The 17,159-nt window shown below is 40.8% G+C and overlaps 2 protein-coding genes across 3 annotated transcripts in view; one reads left to right on the top strand and one right to left on the bottom strand.

The window, feature by feature from the left end:
• The window catches only part of LOC122563580 (cation channel sperm-associated protein 4-like), a 73,881-nt gene extending 70,450 nt beyond the window's left edge, over positions 1–3,431 (top strand). The window contains exon 11 of the mRNA XM_043717487.2: positions 2,596–3,431. Coding sequence (XP_043573422.1) covers positions 2,596–2,703 — 108 coding nt within the window. The 3' untranslated portion in view covers positions 2,704–3,431. The remainder of the gene's footprint in view (positions 1–2,595) is intronic.
• Positions 3,432–9,634: 6,203 nt separating this feature from the next.
• Positions 9,635–17,159, bottom strand: part of cldn23l (claudin 23-like) — a 28,760-nt gene continuing 21,235 nt past the window's right edge. Inside the window, exon 3 of one of the 2 annotated variants that reach the window (XM_043717162.2) lies at positions 9,635–10,665. In XM_043717162.2, coding sequence (XP_043573097.1) covers positions 10,043–10,636 — 594 coding nt within the window. In that variant the 5' untranslated portion in view covers positions 10,637–10,665 and the 3' untranslated portion in view covers positions 9,635–10,042. The remainder of the gene's footprint in view (positions 10,666–17,159) is intronic. The other variant, XM_043717161.2, reaches the window with a different exon arrangement.

The following is a 17,159-nucleotide window of genomic DNA, read 5'->3' as shown; positions in this document are numbered from 1 at the left end:
CCTCTAACCAAACCTCATATTCTTTTCTGTCTTGGGAAGTGATATCAATAGCAACTTACCTAAATGGAATAAGATTAAAAACTGTCAAGGAACTTTAAAGAACTGTTATCAGACAAAATGTGACAATGAGCTGCATCAAGAAATATATGAGACGCTTAGACTCCTCCCTCCCCTTCCTAGACACCTCCATTTCTATCTATCTCGGGCGACTGACTCAACACAGCCATTTACTACAAACCGACCGACTCCCACAGCTACCTAGATTACACGTCCTCCCACCCTGCCCCCTCTAAAAACACCATCCCATATTCCTCCGTCGCATTTGCTCCCAGGAGGACCAATTCCACCACCGAACAACTCAAATAGCCTCCTTCTTCAAAGACCGCAATTTCCCCTCCGACGTGGTCGATGCGCTCTCCACCGCATCTCCTCCACTTCCCGTACCTCCGCCCTTGAACCCCGCCCCCTCCAATCGCCACCAGGACAGAACCCCACTGGTCCTCACCTTCCACCCCACCAACCTCCAGATACATCGTAACATCATCCGTCATTTCCGCCACCTCCAGACAGACCCCACCACCAAGGATATATTTCTCTCTCCACCCCTATCAGCATTCAGGAGAGACCACTCCCTCCGCGACTCCTTCGCTAGGTCCACACCCCCCACCAACCCAACCTCCACACCCCCCACCACCCAAGAAGTGCAAAACTTGGCGCCCACACCTCCCCCCAAGGCTCCAATGGATCCTTCTATATCCATCGCAAATTCACCTGCACCTCCACACACATCATTTACTGTATCCTCTGCACCCGATGTGGTCTCTACATTGGGGAGACAGGCCGCCTACTTGCGGAACGTTTCAGGGAACACCTCTGGGACACCCACACCAACCAACCCCACCTCCCCGTGGCTGAACACTTTAGCTCCCCCTCCCACTCCGCCAATGACATGCAGGTCCTTGGCCGCCTCCATCGCTAGACCCTGGCCACACGATGCCTGGAGGAAGAGCGTCTCCCCTCTTCCGCCTAGGAACCCTCCAACCACACGGGATGAACGTAGATTTCTCCAGCTTCCTTATTTCCCCTTCCCCCACCTTTATCTCAGTCCCAACCCTCAGATTCAGCACCACCCTCTTGACCTGCAATCTTCTTCCCGACCTCTCTGCCCCCACCCCCTCTCCGGCCTATCACCCTCACCCTCGCCTCCTTCTACCTATCGTATTCCCAGTGCCCCTCCCCCAAATTCCCTCCCCCCTACCTTTTATCTCAGCCCGCTTGGCACACCAGCCTCATTCCTGAAGAAGGGCTTATGCCCGAAACGTCGATTCTCCTGCTCCTCGGATGCTGCCTGGTCTGCTGTGTTTTTCCAGCACCACATTTTTCAACTGGTACTCCAGCATATGCAGTCCTCACTTTCTCCTGCGTTACTGTAAGTTAGAACACAGAACTCCTGGATAAACAAGATTTGGTACAAATAAGAATATGAGCAACATAGCTTGGATGAGTTCAAGTTTACAGAGGAATAATAGGTCAATAGCCTGAAGAATATTAGAATAGATGAATATGCGGCTTGCAAGGACATATTGCAGAAATATTCTGCAGCAGATTGCCCAAAGTAGGGACAGAGGGTGATCAATTGTCTCTTCAATGGCTTGCTTCAGTGATCTTCATAGCTAATTGATTCAATCTTCCTCTGTTACTTACTCAGTATCCTCATTTGCAACCTTTGAACCTTGACATCAGTTTCATGATTAAGAGCTTTGAGTCACAAAGCACAGCAGAGGCCCTTCAGTCTATACAATCATTCAATCTATCTAAGCTAATCCCACTTTCCAGAACTGAGTCAACATTCTTGAATAACATGAAATTTCAAGTGTTCATACACATACTTTATAAAGACTGTGAGGTTTCCTGCCTCTTCTGCCCTTCACCTTTATAATTATGCCCCTTGTTAGTTAAAAGTTCAATAAGGCAAACCGGTGCTGCTTACCTACCCTTTCTACATCATTTGAATAAATTTCTTTTATAACCTTACACCATTATTAGATCCCTGAGAAGTTTCTTTTTTATTCTAAAACGTTTAATGTAAATAGATGTCTTGCAGTGTTGACTGGGATTGAATTCCTCTGCTACATCTAAGCTGTCCTTAATTTCTGATTTAATTACTCAAATTCCACTTCTGAATATTGCCAAGAGACAGAAAACTATGCACTAGCAGACAACTTCAGCCCGTTCTTTGTGTATTTCTCAGATTTAGATTACGCTAAACAAATAATGCATTTATGTAGAATTTATCACATCTCCGGACATCGTGACATTATTTACAGAAACTTAATTATTTTTGGATCTGTAATTATTGTTGTTATATGTGAATATGTAGTCTCCAATTTGTGCACATGATCCAATATACTGTTAATGTCCGACTTAGCATTTTAGATTTTTGAGTGGAGTTTGAACCCAAGACCTCCAATTAAGAAGCAAAAGGGCTACCATTCTTCCAATACTGACACCTTTTATGTACATGAGAGCAATGGGATGGAAATAGAGAATAATCTTAATGGTGACCTGCTACTCACTCTATCTTTCTTTTAACAGCAGGTGCGAAAGGCAAACAACAGCAATACGGGCAGCAGTCTATACTCAAGAGCATCAGACATTCCACAGTCTTCATCACATATTATAAGGCATGTGTCTGATAACTAGTTACTAGGCATCAAACTCAATGCACCATTTGTTATACAAACTTGGCACTGCAATGTTGAGGAACAGTTCAATGTCATTATGAAGATATCATTCCCAGGGCAGAAGTGAATGTGGTCTGAGTAGATTGGAAGCATTCATTTGGCTGGAATGTAAAGGTAACTCCAGTCAGGATCTCTTTGTAAGGTGATGGATTGCAGGATGGTTGGAATGACTCAAGTTCTTTCCAAGCCCACAAGAGCAGTGCACAAGCCAGTGTTCTGTAATGACATCTGGTTCTGATTGTATTGGTCTTTGTCTCCTGTTCTTCCTGAATCATTTCTTCACAGACAAAAAGGAAGGTTAGTTCTGCTATCAAGCTGACAAGAATCTACTAACAGGAACATTGCACTCAGTAGAAATGGAAACTTGGGGAAGATGTTGTACACATTTCTACTGGTGCCAACATCTAGCAGAATCTATGTCATACTTATACCCCAGCCGTACAGCTGCAGATCAGCTTATTCTGGCCCAGTTCCCAGGTTTGGGCATCATGCTTTGATAAGCAGAGAGGTGTAAAATTGCACACAAGTTGTGTAGTACCAGGTGAAAGTTTCTATCCTGTACTGCACTAAGAGTGCATAATTATGCTTTATTGTAAATCAGATAGATGTGAAAATTAAAAATAGCAACATGTATTTTCAGTAGAATAATAATGTCTTAATTTATATGTAATATGAATAAAGGTTTTATTAAGTATTTGCAGTGTCCATTGTTTCCTGCCAAAAGTGAAATTAATGTTAGTCTTCATTTTCTTGCTGTTCAGCACCAGACTTATTTTGGAACCTCAAGTACAGTCCTATATCCATTTAGTGTTAGATCATTAGATTCAAATCTGACCTGATCTCCACAGTTCTTGTCCAGTACTGACTCATTGGCTAGTACGTTGAAAGTAGTTTGTTTTCAGGAGTATGGGCTACTTATGCATCCAGAGCATGAACGTGTCTGCGGTTCCATGCAATCTTGCAGAAGATGGTCTGTTTGGTGTCTTCAGATCCACCATCCTAATTAGGTTGGCATATTGGTTCCTGCAGGCCTAATGAGAGGTAACTGTAGCTATGAAAGCTTGCAGCCACAGCAGGGGAGGTGGGCATTTCTCATAGAGAGAAGAATGTGAGGGTGACTCCCTAGCAATGTAACATTGCAAACGTGCAGTCCAATAATGGTAAGGCAGAATAGAGAGGAACCATTTGAGGTTTTGTTGGTAGCAGGCGTTGCCTTAGTTCTCATGTGTCTGTTTTTGGGAATAAAACCTCTGGCCCTTCCCTTCCCCAGGAAGGGCTTTTACCCGAAACTTCAATTTTACTGCTCCTCGGATGCTGCCTGAACTGTTGTGCTTTTCCAGCACCACTAATCCAGAATCTCCCTCCCCAAATCTGCCCAGTGTGGACATCTTGTAGACATGTTGGGGAACTTGCAAAGATGGACATGATACGCTTTTGGGAAGAAAAGCCTTGCAGAGGTCAGAGGGAATTTTTTAAAAATCTAATTCAGATGCATTGGTTAACTGTGTATTCCAGCACTGATATTTGGGGACAGTTTTCCTCCATTATGCTGTGTTTATGACTTCAGGTGCTTGTGTTTCATTTGTGAATATTCCTGTATTGCAAATACCCATAAATGAAATGGACACTAAAGTTTTGGACCTCAATGACTAGATCAGATCTACTGTTATCAGAATCATGGGATGCTGTGGGTTTAGCAACTGAATTGATCTAACTGGGGGAGTTGAAGTGTTGAGCCACCTCCCCCCTTACTTCCCTCCAAGGCCCCAAGGGATCCTTCCATATCCGCCACAAATTCACCTGCATCTCCACACACATCATTTACTGCATCCATTGCACCCTACGTGGCCGCCTCTATATTGGGGAGACAGGCCGCCTACTTGCGGAACATTTTGGAGAACACCTCTGGGACACCCGGACCAACCAACCCAACCACCCCATGGCTCAATGCTTCAACTCCCCCTCCCACTCTACCAAGGACATACAGGTCCTTGGACTCCTCCATCGCCCGACCATAGCAACACAACGGCTGGAGGAAGAGCGCCTCATCTTCCGCCTCGGAACCCTCCAACCACTAGGGATGAACTCAGATTTCTCCAGTTTCCTCATTTCCCCTCCCCCCACCTTGTCTCAGTCCCAACCCTCGAACTCAGCACCACCTTCCTAACCTGCAATCTTCTTCCTGACCTCTCCGCCCCCACTCCGGCCTATCACCCTCACCTTAACCTCCTTCTCCCTATCGCATTTCCAAAGTCCCTCCTCCCTACCTTTTATCTTAGCCTGCTTGGCACACTTTCCTCATTCCTGAAGAAGGGCTCAGCCTGAAACGTCGATTCTTCTGCTCCTTGTATGCTGCCTGACCTGCTGCGCTTTTCCAGCAACACGTTTTCAGCTCTGATCTCCAACATCTGCAGTCCTCACTTTCTCCCAGGTAAATGATAGCCTGGTATTTGCTGTCAAGACATTATTTGATGCCTGGCCTTGCCCCTACCTATCTGCCAACTCACCAATAATGGGTTTGAACCAATATTTCAGGTCAATGAGAATAAATAAAGAACAAGACTAGAGTATCAAAACTGCAGTACCACGTGGGTGTGGTTCTGGAACATAAACCACTCCCACAACTGAGTATTGGATATGAAAATGTAGTCAATGTGTATCACAGGCACACAAATTACACCCTCTGCCAGAGTTCACTGTTCAGCTGGCAATTTAACTGCAAAATGGTCAGAATATCACAGCAAGATGGAAAGACAAGATACTCAGTGTCGGAATAAGACACATGAAATCGTGGAAAGAGCTTTACTGTTTGTCTAACCTCTTGCTGTATCTGCAATGAAAGTGTTTTTGATTAAATACTGTAGAACATGCTGGTCAGCAGAAGAGTCATAAGGATCATCTGAACAACAGTCCCTGGGAATAAAGACCCTGAACTGTCATTCGAGTTTTCCCCCTCTGTATAACCTATTTTACCCTGTCTATGTATATGTAAATTAATGTTTACAAAAGGATTAGAGTTTTAATTAATGTGCCAGCCATTTATAATTATATAGCTTGAATCTAAGAATTTGTAATAAATAGTGATTCTTGTCTAGTACAGAAACTAGGTCCAAACAACTTGAGTCTGTAAATAAGATAAATCAGGAGCTTTGTGTACTTTACAAAATCTTTGCCTTTTGTGATGACTCCATAAATACTGGGACTTGATTTCCAGTGTGATATCCCAGTGAGTTGTAACATGTTTGTTCTGATTCTTACATCTTTATTTCCAATGCCCCCAAGTAACTATCCTTGGCCTCTTTATGTTTCTCAGTCATATACTTTTGGCAATGAAATCATCTGAAACACTTCTGTTTTCAGATGCACACAGACTTTACCTTATCGTCACCTTTCTAAATCCCGCTACTGTCTCCAAATTGTCAAATCTTTTGACCAACATTCAGAATTGGACAAGGAGAAAATTCTTCCAATTAAATATTGGGAAGACTCAATATTAAAATTGAGATCAATGTTAAAAAGGAGGCTGGGGTGGGGGGGAGGTGGGGCAGTCAGCTCACTTGCCCACCCTGAGAGAAAAGTTGGTATTGAGTTAACAATAAGCCTGTCTGCAGCTATACAGCACTGCATGTGAGCTAAATTAAAGTGAAGTTACTATTCCTACTAAATGAAGGTAGTAGTTTGGCACAAAGAGAGAATTGGCTCATCGGGAAGACACAGTGAGTGGGGATAAGGGTTTCTTATTCAAATTGGTGATCTGTGACCAGTCGAGTTTCATGGAGATCAGTGCTGGGACCACATCTGTTTACAATATATATTCATGATTTAAAGGAAGGGATGGAATATTTGCAAATGACACAAAAATAAATGGAAAGGCAATTTGTGATAGAGATGAAAACAATTTATGAAAACAGTTTGGCTGTTTCAAGGTTCAGCTGCAAAATTCCATTTCTTTTTTACGTCCTCTCTTTTCAAATATTTATCCAATAACCTTTAAAACATCTTTGTCCCATTAATGTTTTGAATGAAAATATTTCCTCTAATGTCACCTCTGTTGTTCTAGTGTGTATGTTTTGAGTCCAAAACTGTGGACTGCAATCAGAAAGAACTGTTTTTAAAAACAGGGAATGCATAATTTCACAGTAAGTAATTTGTCACAATGTGCAGATGATCAGGAGCTGACGAGTTGATTACAAGTGAAGCTAACTGGTTCCCAGCTAGCTGAACAAGTTGGTTAAGAAATAAGTTACAGAGATACAAAGAAAGCGACACAGTACAGTGTGCTAGTATTCTCTATATCAGAAGATGTCTGCTCTCTGCAGTAAAAAATCTCAGTTTAAGAAAACCTTGCTTGCAGAAGTTGCTATGAGCTGGGACTTTTGAATTGATTAACTTGCAAAATTTCTCTGATTAATCAGTCATTCCCTATTTCTTACAAACCTATAAAACCCTTCAGGATAAGACAACCGAATGTCCAGGGCATGGCCAACCAAAGAAAGATCATTGCAACTTCAATATTGGAAAGCAAAGACCATTGAACTGACTATCTGGTTTTTCTACCTCAGCCAATAATCTACCTTCCCTACTTGTTTGTCAATGTGTGTGGGTAAGGGAAGCTTATAAGGGGATTAGAATTTTAGTTAGTGGTATTATATGCCAATGATTTACATCTGTTTACTTGTAGTTGTAATTAATTAATTATAATATATAGTAAATCTTGTTTAGCACAGAAACCAGGTGTGTACTTTCTATCAACCTTTGTCTGAACCGTTGTAAACTGGAGTACAATGCGTATCTTAAAAAAAAATTGATACGACTCTGAGAATAAAATTAAAAATCACACACCACCAGGTTATAGTCCAACAGGTTTAATTGGAAGCACTATAATTTCAGTTACATCACACTGTAAATTTTTGCTATAAATTCTGTGTCTTACAATCATGTGCTCCACAACCACCTGATAAAGGAGCAGCGCTCCAAAAGCTAGTGCTTCCAATTAAACCTGTTGGACTATAACTTGGTGTTGTATGATTTTTAACTTTTTACACCTCAGTCCAACACCGGCATCTCCAGTTCTGAGAATAGCAGAGTTGATTTACAGTGCATTACTCAAATGGATGGTAATGTGATAATCCTTTGTGGCTTTATTGCTGATTTATCAAATGTTCTTTCATGTTTTTTACCCCATCTCAAAATCTTCTGTCAATTTGATAAACTCAATTTCATTTATCTAACTTCTCATTATTTCACTTTATTGGTGCCTTCTATTTACCATTCTATTTATTGCAGAAGTTCTCACAAACCATAACATGGCAGATTTGCCATACATTGGCATTAGCCATTGTAAGTCTTGTTTTATTGACTGATGCTGGAATACATTGGTCTATTAAATTTAGAATGTGAGTAATAGCCTACCCTGTAACTATAGGAATCTTGATACCAGTTTTGGACTGAAGTTCAGCTACATTAAGAGAAGCTAATAACAATTGATGAGGTATTGATTGAAGTCAATATGAAATTGATCATACAGTAAGATTTCCTTTTGACTGGAGACATTGCCTGGGATAAATATGCCCATCAGCTTGCTGGGCAAGAAGGAAGCCATAACACACAAGGATGTGCACAACAGAGAGCAGTCCAGTTTCTGGTGAGGATGGCAGTCATATTTATAATCTCCAATACTAATATTTTCCTTCTCCATCAAAGCACAGAGCAGGTACTATATTCTCCAACACAGAAGATTTTTAAAGCCAGATTAAATAAATGTCTGCAGTAAGTAAAAGGGCCCCTGTCTTAGAGTGCATCTAAGGGAAAATTTCAATTGTTACTTCCTTCACTGATAAGTAGAACTGGGTGATTCCCCAACCTATCATCAGATTGTGGGCAGACATCATGAATAATCTTCCATTTGCAGCAGGCAGATGTAATGTGTGTGTGATAAATTATTTTCAAGTGTTTCCTTTTATACAATGTTCCACTTTCTTCCTGATCCTCACTGGGATACAGATCCATGAACATTAGGTGTGCCTTGTTACCTCACTCAAGTGGCCAAGTAAGAGTTCTGACAATAAACACCAGCAGGATATTTGATTGTGTATTGTATTTGAGCTCGATCCAATCACGTACCAGCACTCAGGCAGAGATCAATGAATAGCAATTGCAACAGAACTCTGGTGTAGTAAAGAATGTAATTACTTTTGTTAAGGTTCATTCTGAGCAGCTCCGTAACACAGGACTCTGAGCTCCTTGGGTTGTTCTCAGAAATGCATTCCAAGATAAACATAACTTTTCCTGGAGGACCATCAGTGGATGAAGGAAATGCTATGTTCTGCCTGAAATCTGGTGGTCTTGCAAAGCAAGCCAGTGCTGTGCTAAGCAATACAAATAAGGCTTAGGACAACCATAGCAAAGGACCCCTCCCCACTTTCACTAACATAAAAGTCCATCAGGCTGAAAACCATAAGCATGAGAGGGTGCTTGATATCAGATGTGTATTGTAAAGCTAACATACACAGTAATCGTAAGGATAGTGATTGTCACGTACTATACTGAAAGACATTGCACCTTACTGCGTTTTTGTGTAATGCTAAGTTGGAACTGTTATGTAATGCGCTTTTGCAAAATTTTTATAAGTAAGCTATATTTTTTGAGAAGATAAAGAAGCAGGGCTCATGTTTAATATTTCATTTCTAGCTTCTGCTGGAATGAAATCAACTGGTTCAATTCATTTTTTATTTTAACTTAACACATGACAGGTATTATCATCTGGTTCAGCATCTGGTTCATTCACGAGAAAATGTGCAAGTGACCCTCCTTAGAGAAAATTTAGATGCATTAAGTTTTCTGAATGAACAAAGGTGGGACTACTTGAGTCACTAGGATTGCTAACGTGGTTGCATACATGACTGGAGGTTTAAATGCCCCTTTACTGCACTGCCCCACTTCTTCCTATTGGCTACATTTACTTCATATATTGTTAGATGATCCTCATCTGCCACTTAGCCTCTTCTTTGCAAACAGGCTTAAAACTGAAGAACACTTGTTCAAAGAATTTTTTAAATGTCAAGTAATTTATTTTTCCTAAGTTCTCCCAAGAATGAATAGAAATTAACCTTTAATTCTGGAAAATCCAAGGGCAATCTTATTCATCACAGTTAATACATACCCAGCTAAGACGCTAAAGCTATTAATTAAATGATGATGCCACATACAGTTGGTTGGGATTTAACATTTAATACATGCCTTAATGTACAGCAGCATGTTAGAAATGATCAGGGCAGGCTGGTGCCCAATGATTTGATCTAGTAATCAACCTCATAGGGTCTTTTAGCATTTTGTCCTGACTCTCTACATCTCTCAAATGTTGGACAGGTGAAGCTGAGAGCGAGAGCTATTCCTCCAAAGATCTCAATACAGCTTCCAGCCCAACCAAAGTATAGTGAACTCCCACTTTGGTACTGTGTGTGGGTGTCAGGGCTGATTTCCTGCATGGACGTCATGTAGAGAGTCAGTGGGGTGATACACAAAGATCCAGCCAGGATAATGACAACTCCACTAGCTCCAGCTACATTACGAAGGGGGAAGTCCATCCAGCAACGTATCCCAACACTGGCCACGATGATCCCCATTCCACAGACCAGGAGGGAGCTCAGCATGAGGGCCCTGGACCACTGTACAATTTCATCCCTCTGATACACCGTGGTCACCGGCCAGCACTGTTTGGTGTCCTGCAGTTCCAGGCATGACTCCCACAGACCATCAGACTTCATGGCTGTGTTTTTCCCAAGATTAACAGACCCCTGGCGCCACTGTGGGGTTAACACAGCTACAAATACTAAGACTAGCCCAAGAGGAGCACTGATAATCCCGATGATCATCGGCGGTGGGGTCCGCATGTTTTGACTAATCAGGATCCAACCAGAACCTGCAAGGAGAAGAGACAAAAAGTCAGTGCATATTGTGAAGAGTATTCTGAGCAAAGTGACCAGCTGCTGACTAGTAAATGGATGGGACTCTACTTTGAAAAGAAAACAGAAAAGCAGCATGTTATTTAAATTGAGAAAAACTGAGGAACTCTATGGCAAAGAGGGATCTGAGTGTTCTAGTGCATAGATCATTATACATTAATATGCAGATACAGCAAGTGATTAGGAAGGCAATTAGAATGTTGTATTTAGTTGCAAGAAGAATGGAATGTACTTTTGGTACTGTTGTATGGATCACCGGTGAGATGACATCTCAAATACAGTGTATAGTTTTGGTCTTATTTAAAAGGTGATGGAATTATAGTGGAAGCAATTCCCTAAAGGTTGACTCGATTGATTCATAGAATTAGAGGGTTATCTTATAATGAAATGTTGGAGAGGTTGAATCGTATTCACTGGAATTTAGAAGGTGAGAGGTGATATTATTGAAACATATAAGATCCCGAGGGATTTTGACAGGATGGAGCCACACCTTGTGGAAGAGACTAGAATAGGGGACTGTTTCAAAATATAGGGTCTCCCATTTGAGATAAAGATGAACAGTTTATTTTTCACTCAGAGGGTTGAATCTGCCTGAGGTTATCACGAAGGAATTTCCTTCTCAACCTCTACCTTGTCTGAAGTATGGTGATCCTCAGATTAAACCACCATAAGCCTTCTATCTCTCTCTCTCTCTCTCTCTCTCTCTCAAATGAGAGAGCAGCTCTATGGTTTGGTAGGATTATAACTTCTTTATCTTTAGTCTAGGAAATTAAGAATATATTCCATGTATTCAACATCAATAATAGATTGTCCAAATTGATTTGTCACATTCATATGAAGATTAAAATCACTCATAATTATTACAGTATCTTTCTTGCAATCTCCTAATATTTCTTGACTCATACTCTGATCCACAGTGTAACTATTATTAAAGGCCTCACCAGTGTGTTTGTTCCTTTGATATATCTTACATCAACTGAAGTGAATTCTACATCTTAATCTTCTGCACCAAGATCACATCTCACCACTGTACAGCTCTCAATCTTTGTTCACAGAGCTACCTCAACTCTTTATTTTTCCATTTCCTATTTTCCTGTCCACTAGCATGTCAAATATCCTTAAACATCTAGTGCTTTAAATATTCAACAGCTAGCATCAGACACCTTGTAATAGCTTCTCGATAATGACGATCATATTGTTTATTTCTATTTGTGTAATCACTTCATGTATCTCTATATTTCATTCTGATAAGGAGCTTTCAATTCTGTCTTTTTACCATTTTCCTCTACTCTGGCCAGATCTCTGTTATGTCTATATGCTCTCTTCCCCTTGTCATACTCAGGTTTTCATTGCTACCATAACACTACCCTGCACTATTGCTTTGTCCTTCTTCTCTAACTTTATAAATTTCCCCTTCACCTTAGGCATTCGACAGTACTGTGCTCCCAGCATGTTTCAATCAAAACCTGTCCCCAGCAAAAGATTTCCTCTTTCAAAGGTAAAAACAAAATACTGCTGATGCAACAAATCTCAAATAGAAACCACTGGAGAAACTCAGCGACTCAGACAGCACCTGGGAAAGATAAGTTTTGAGTCCTATCTCATTGGAACTCTTCTTCAGTTCCAAAGAGGAGTGATAAAAGGCCTTGAACCAGTAACTATTTTGCCCTAATTGCCCAGATGGCAGTTAAGAGTCAGCCACATTGTCACACATAGGCTAGACCAGGTAAGGATGGCAGTTTCCTTCCCTGAAGGACATTAGTGAGCATGATCTTTTTTTCGAGAACCGACAATGGATTCAAGGTCATCATTAGATTCTTAATTCCAGATTTTTAATGAATTCAAATTCAACCATCTGCCATAGTGGGATTCTACCTGTATCTCTAGAACATTACCTGGGTCTCTGGATTAACAGTCCAGCAATAATTCAACTAATTAATGCCTTGAGATTTCAACTCTGAGGTCTAGCTGTCTCTCACTCCATCTCTCAGCCAACTCTTGTCATGTAAAAGACCAGAACAGCATTGTTTCCTCATACACCGATCTCATAAATTAAGCGATACTTAATAAGCTGGCCTTTTGCCAAGATGGATGGTCTCTGTGCCCGTTTACTCCATGTATTGGCAAAAGATTCCTATAAATACTTTCCCATTTGCAGTACCATGGCAATCCAACTGCCCCAGGCCCAGGAGCAGAGGACCTTAAGAGCCAACATCAGCAACAAGAAAAATAGAAATGACAAAAACAAGATACATTTATGTAGGATCGCTAATGGAAGAAAATATCCTCAGGCATTTTAAAACGTAACAGAAACTACCAGACATTTTCAAACCTCACTGGAAGGGCTTCAGACAAAGGTAAAAGAGATGCAGGGATAATTAAATCAGACAGTGGACAAAATGATTGAGTCCGGCATCAAAGTGACAATTAAAAATCCAGGCAGCTTGGGGATTTTATCAACAAACAAGATCATTAAAAGAGGCAATTATAGATGAGCAACAACTGCTGGCCTTGTCAGTGAAGCACATAACAATAAATAAATTAAAACAAGGATTGTTTGACAATAGAATAGTTTCTTCCCCCATGAAAAGTTTTCACCGTCAGGTATTTGTCTCTTTGAAAAAGGTACTAATGAGCCTATTTGCAGTATTCTTTCATGCTAAACAAGCCAAATCTTAACTACAGGAAACAGTTTCTCTTTCTTAATTCTGTCTAAACACTTCACAATCTTTGACAGAAAATCTTCTTTGATTTCTCTGCTCTCTACTAACAATCTTAGCTTTTCTTGTCTATTCAAGTCCTGGAAACCTCTAATTCCTGGAATCATTCTTGTAATAACATTTTTGTTTGATAAATCACACGAAGTGTATTCTGTCTCAATCACATGAAATGTACTCTGTCTCAATTGAGACAGTGCCCTCAGTTGCTTTATCCAGATCGTTAATATATAACGTGAATAGTTATAGTTCCAACACTGACCCCTGTGGAACTCCATTAGTCACCGCTGCCATCCTGAAAAAGACCAGTTTATTCCTACTCTGTTTTCTTCCAGCCAGCCAATCTTCTATCCATGCCAGAACCTTGCCCCTAGTACCATGGGCTATTATTTAGCAGCCTTCTGTGCAACAGCTTGTCAAAACCACTTTTGGAGTACTGTGTAAAGTTCTGGTTACCATGCTTATAGGAAGGATATTATTAAATTGGAGAGGGTGCAGAAAAGATTTACAAGGATATTGCTTGGATTGGAGGATATGAGTTATAAGGATTGGCTGGATAAGCTGGAACTTTTTTCACTGGAATGTGGGAGGTTGGGGATGACTTTATAGAGGTTTATAAACTTATGAGAGGCATAGATAAGGTGAATAGTAAGGTCTTTTCCCGAGAAGTTCAAAACTAGAAGGTATAATTTTAAAGTGAGAGGAGGAAGATTTAAAAGAGATCAGGGATAACTTTTACACACAAAAGGTGGTTTATGTGTGGAACAAACTGCCTGAAGAAGTGACAGATGCAGATACAGTTACGTTTAAAAGACATTTGGACACGAACATGAATAGGAAAGATTTAATGACATATGGGCCAAATACAGGCAAATGGGACTAGTTTAGTTTGAGAAACTTAGTCAGCATGGACGAGTTAGACCGAAGGGTCTGTTTCAGTACTATATGACTCTATCTTTCTCAAATGTCATTGATGTAGCTTTTTCTCCTTTTCTTTCATGTAACAACTTTTTTTCACTAAAGGTATACTGGCAGCCTTTCGTAAATGTGTTCAGTGACTAACCATCACAGTAACCAACTTGCAAAAACAAAAGTTACAGTCCATGAAGTCATGGACTGGAATCTAACTTTCTACTGCTCCCATCAAATGTGAACATTACATAGTGGGAACTCCTGGTGGGATAGAAATTCTTTGGATTTGAGAGAGATGTGTGACTCTTTAAGGAGAACGAGTATGTGGATGTACTGGACATAAAAACAAGAGTTGTTGTTAATTATATTACATGATTTGAACTTTCAAAATGGCTTTGACCTTCACTGAGACTTTATTGGGATTAGAAAATATTAATAATGTACCAAGGTCACATTGCAGAGTTAAGATCTCATAAGATCTCATAAGGATGAGATGCTTTAAGTGATTATCCAGCATTTAGAATTAAAAAGAGGGAAACTAGAAATTGATGCATAACTATTATAATTAAGTAGAATTCTCACAACACCAGGTTATAGTCCAACGGGTTTATTTGGAAGCACTAGCTTTCGGAACGCTGCTCCTTCATCAGATTCCACAACCACCTGATGAAGAAGCAGCGCTCCGAAAGCTAGTGCTTCCAAATAAACCTGTTAGACTATAACCTGGTGTTGTGTGATTTTTAACTTTGTCCACCTCAGTCCAATACCGGCACCTCCACACCATAAGTAGAGTTCAGTTTGAAATGGAAACAAACATGAAATAGAAGAAAAAGAGAAGAAAAGAACACAGAAAAGAAAGGAGAAATAAAGGAAAGGAGAACTATAGAAATAATATTGCTCGAATTTAGGAAAATGAGGGGAAAAATAGAATAGGAAATATAATCTGAGAAAGACTGAATTCAAAGAGAGAAGTAAATCAGACAATATGGCTCAGCTAGAATAAGATGAAGAATGTGGATACTGGAGAAACTCAGCAGGTCTGGCAGCATCTGTCAACAGAAAACAGTTAACATTTTGAGTCCAGTAACTCTCAAGAAAAGCTTGGAATAAAAAGGATGAAAGAAGCAGCAATGACTCAGAAAATGATTCTGATTCCAATTAGGGTGTTCATTTAACTAGAAAGCTGCATTTAATGCCTACATTTGTAATGATGGCATTGAATGACAGTTCAACTCAACAACTTTTTGTCCTATAATAAATACTTATCACCTTGTTAAACTGACCTCACATATTGAATGCTCCCTCATCTTGTTAAATGACTTTAGGTAATGACTGCTTTTTCCCCTTGTTAACCCATTACCCTTATCTCCAGCACCCCATTGTTAACTGTAAGTTCTTATCTGATCTGAGTCATGCTCAGCTGAACCTTTTGTTTCACAAAACTCAGAACTTAACTCTTTCTCTGCCTGCTTATACACGATACACATTCTCAAGCTGACTCAGATGTTAAATCAGAACCTGAGTTTCATTATTTAAAAGGTAAGGTGCTAGTGAGAAATGGAAACCACCTTGATACCAACCAATGCAGAATGGGCATTAATCCATCAGGTGACGGTTCCATTTTAGAGAGAGAGAGAGAGTAACTTTATTTGTCATTTCTACAATATACAGCCGGTAAAATAAAAATGAGACAGCGTTCCTCCAGACCAAGGTGCTATTTGAACACACAGACGACACGAGACCGCAGTCATACACAGGGCAGCATAAAGGGCAAACAGAAGTGAAAAACATGCAAGACAGCACAGTAATTCTTGACAAGACAATAGGCACAGTGGTGGACAAATTACACTGTAACAATGAATTATCATTAATAAAACAATTTTTAGCAGCAATTCAAAAGGTCGTCCGAAAATTGTAAATGGAATAGAGTGTGAACATATTGTGTAAGGAGCCTGATGGCTTGAAGGAAGAAACTTATTGCACAGTCTGGCTGTGAGAGAGCAAATGCTCTGGTGTCTTCTGCCAGATAGCAGGAGGGAGAAGAATTTGAATGAAGGATGTGTGAGGTCATCCACAATGCATTAGCCTTTTGGATGCAGCGTGTGGAGTAAACGTCTGTAACAGAGGGAAAAGAGACCCTGATGATCCTCTCAGTTGTCCTCACGATCCATTGTAGGGTCTTCCGATCTGGGACGGTGCAATTCCCAAACCAGGCAGTGATGCAGCTGCTCAGGGTACTCTCAATGAACCCTCTATAGAATGTGGTGAGGATGGGGGGTGGGAGATGGGGGATGGAAGACGGGTTTTCCTCAACCTAAAAAGAAAGTAGAGTCACTGGTGGGCTTTCTTGGCTATGGAGCTGGTGTTGAGGGACCAGGTAAGATTCGCCGCCAGGTCGATGCCAAGAAATTTCAAGCTCTTCACAATCTCAACAGGGGAGTCATCAATGTCCAGTGGAGAGTGATCGCTCTGTGCTCTCTTGAAGTCAACAACCATCTCTTTTGTTCTGTCCATGTTCAGAGACAGGTTGTTGGCTCTGCACCAGTCTGTTAGCCACTGCACCTCCTCTCTGTATGTTGACTCATTGTTCCTACTGATGAGACCCAGTACCATTGTATCATTAGCGAACTTGATGATGTGATTCGAGCTGTGCATTGCTGCACAGTCATGTGTCAGCAGGGTGAACAGCAGTGGACTGAGCACACAGCCCTGGGGGGACCCCATGCTCAGTGTGATGGTGTTGGAGATACTGTTCCTAATCCGGACTAACTGAGGTCTCCCAGTCAGGAAGTCCAGAATCCAGCTACATAGGAAGGTATTCA

Source organism: Chiloscyllium plagiosum, unplaced genomic scaffold (assembly GCF_037043375.1).
Source record: "Chiloscyllium plagiosum isolate Xiang-an unplaced genomic scaffold, Cpla_swu_hap1 HiC_scaffold_30, whole genome shotgun sequence".
NCBI lineage: Eukaryota > Metazoa > Chordata > Chondrichthyes > Orectolobiformes > Hemiscylliidae > Chiloscyllium > Chiloscyllium plagiosum.
This window is presented reverse-complemented; position numbering and strand designations above follow the sequence as displayed.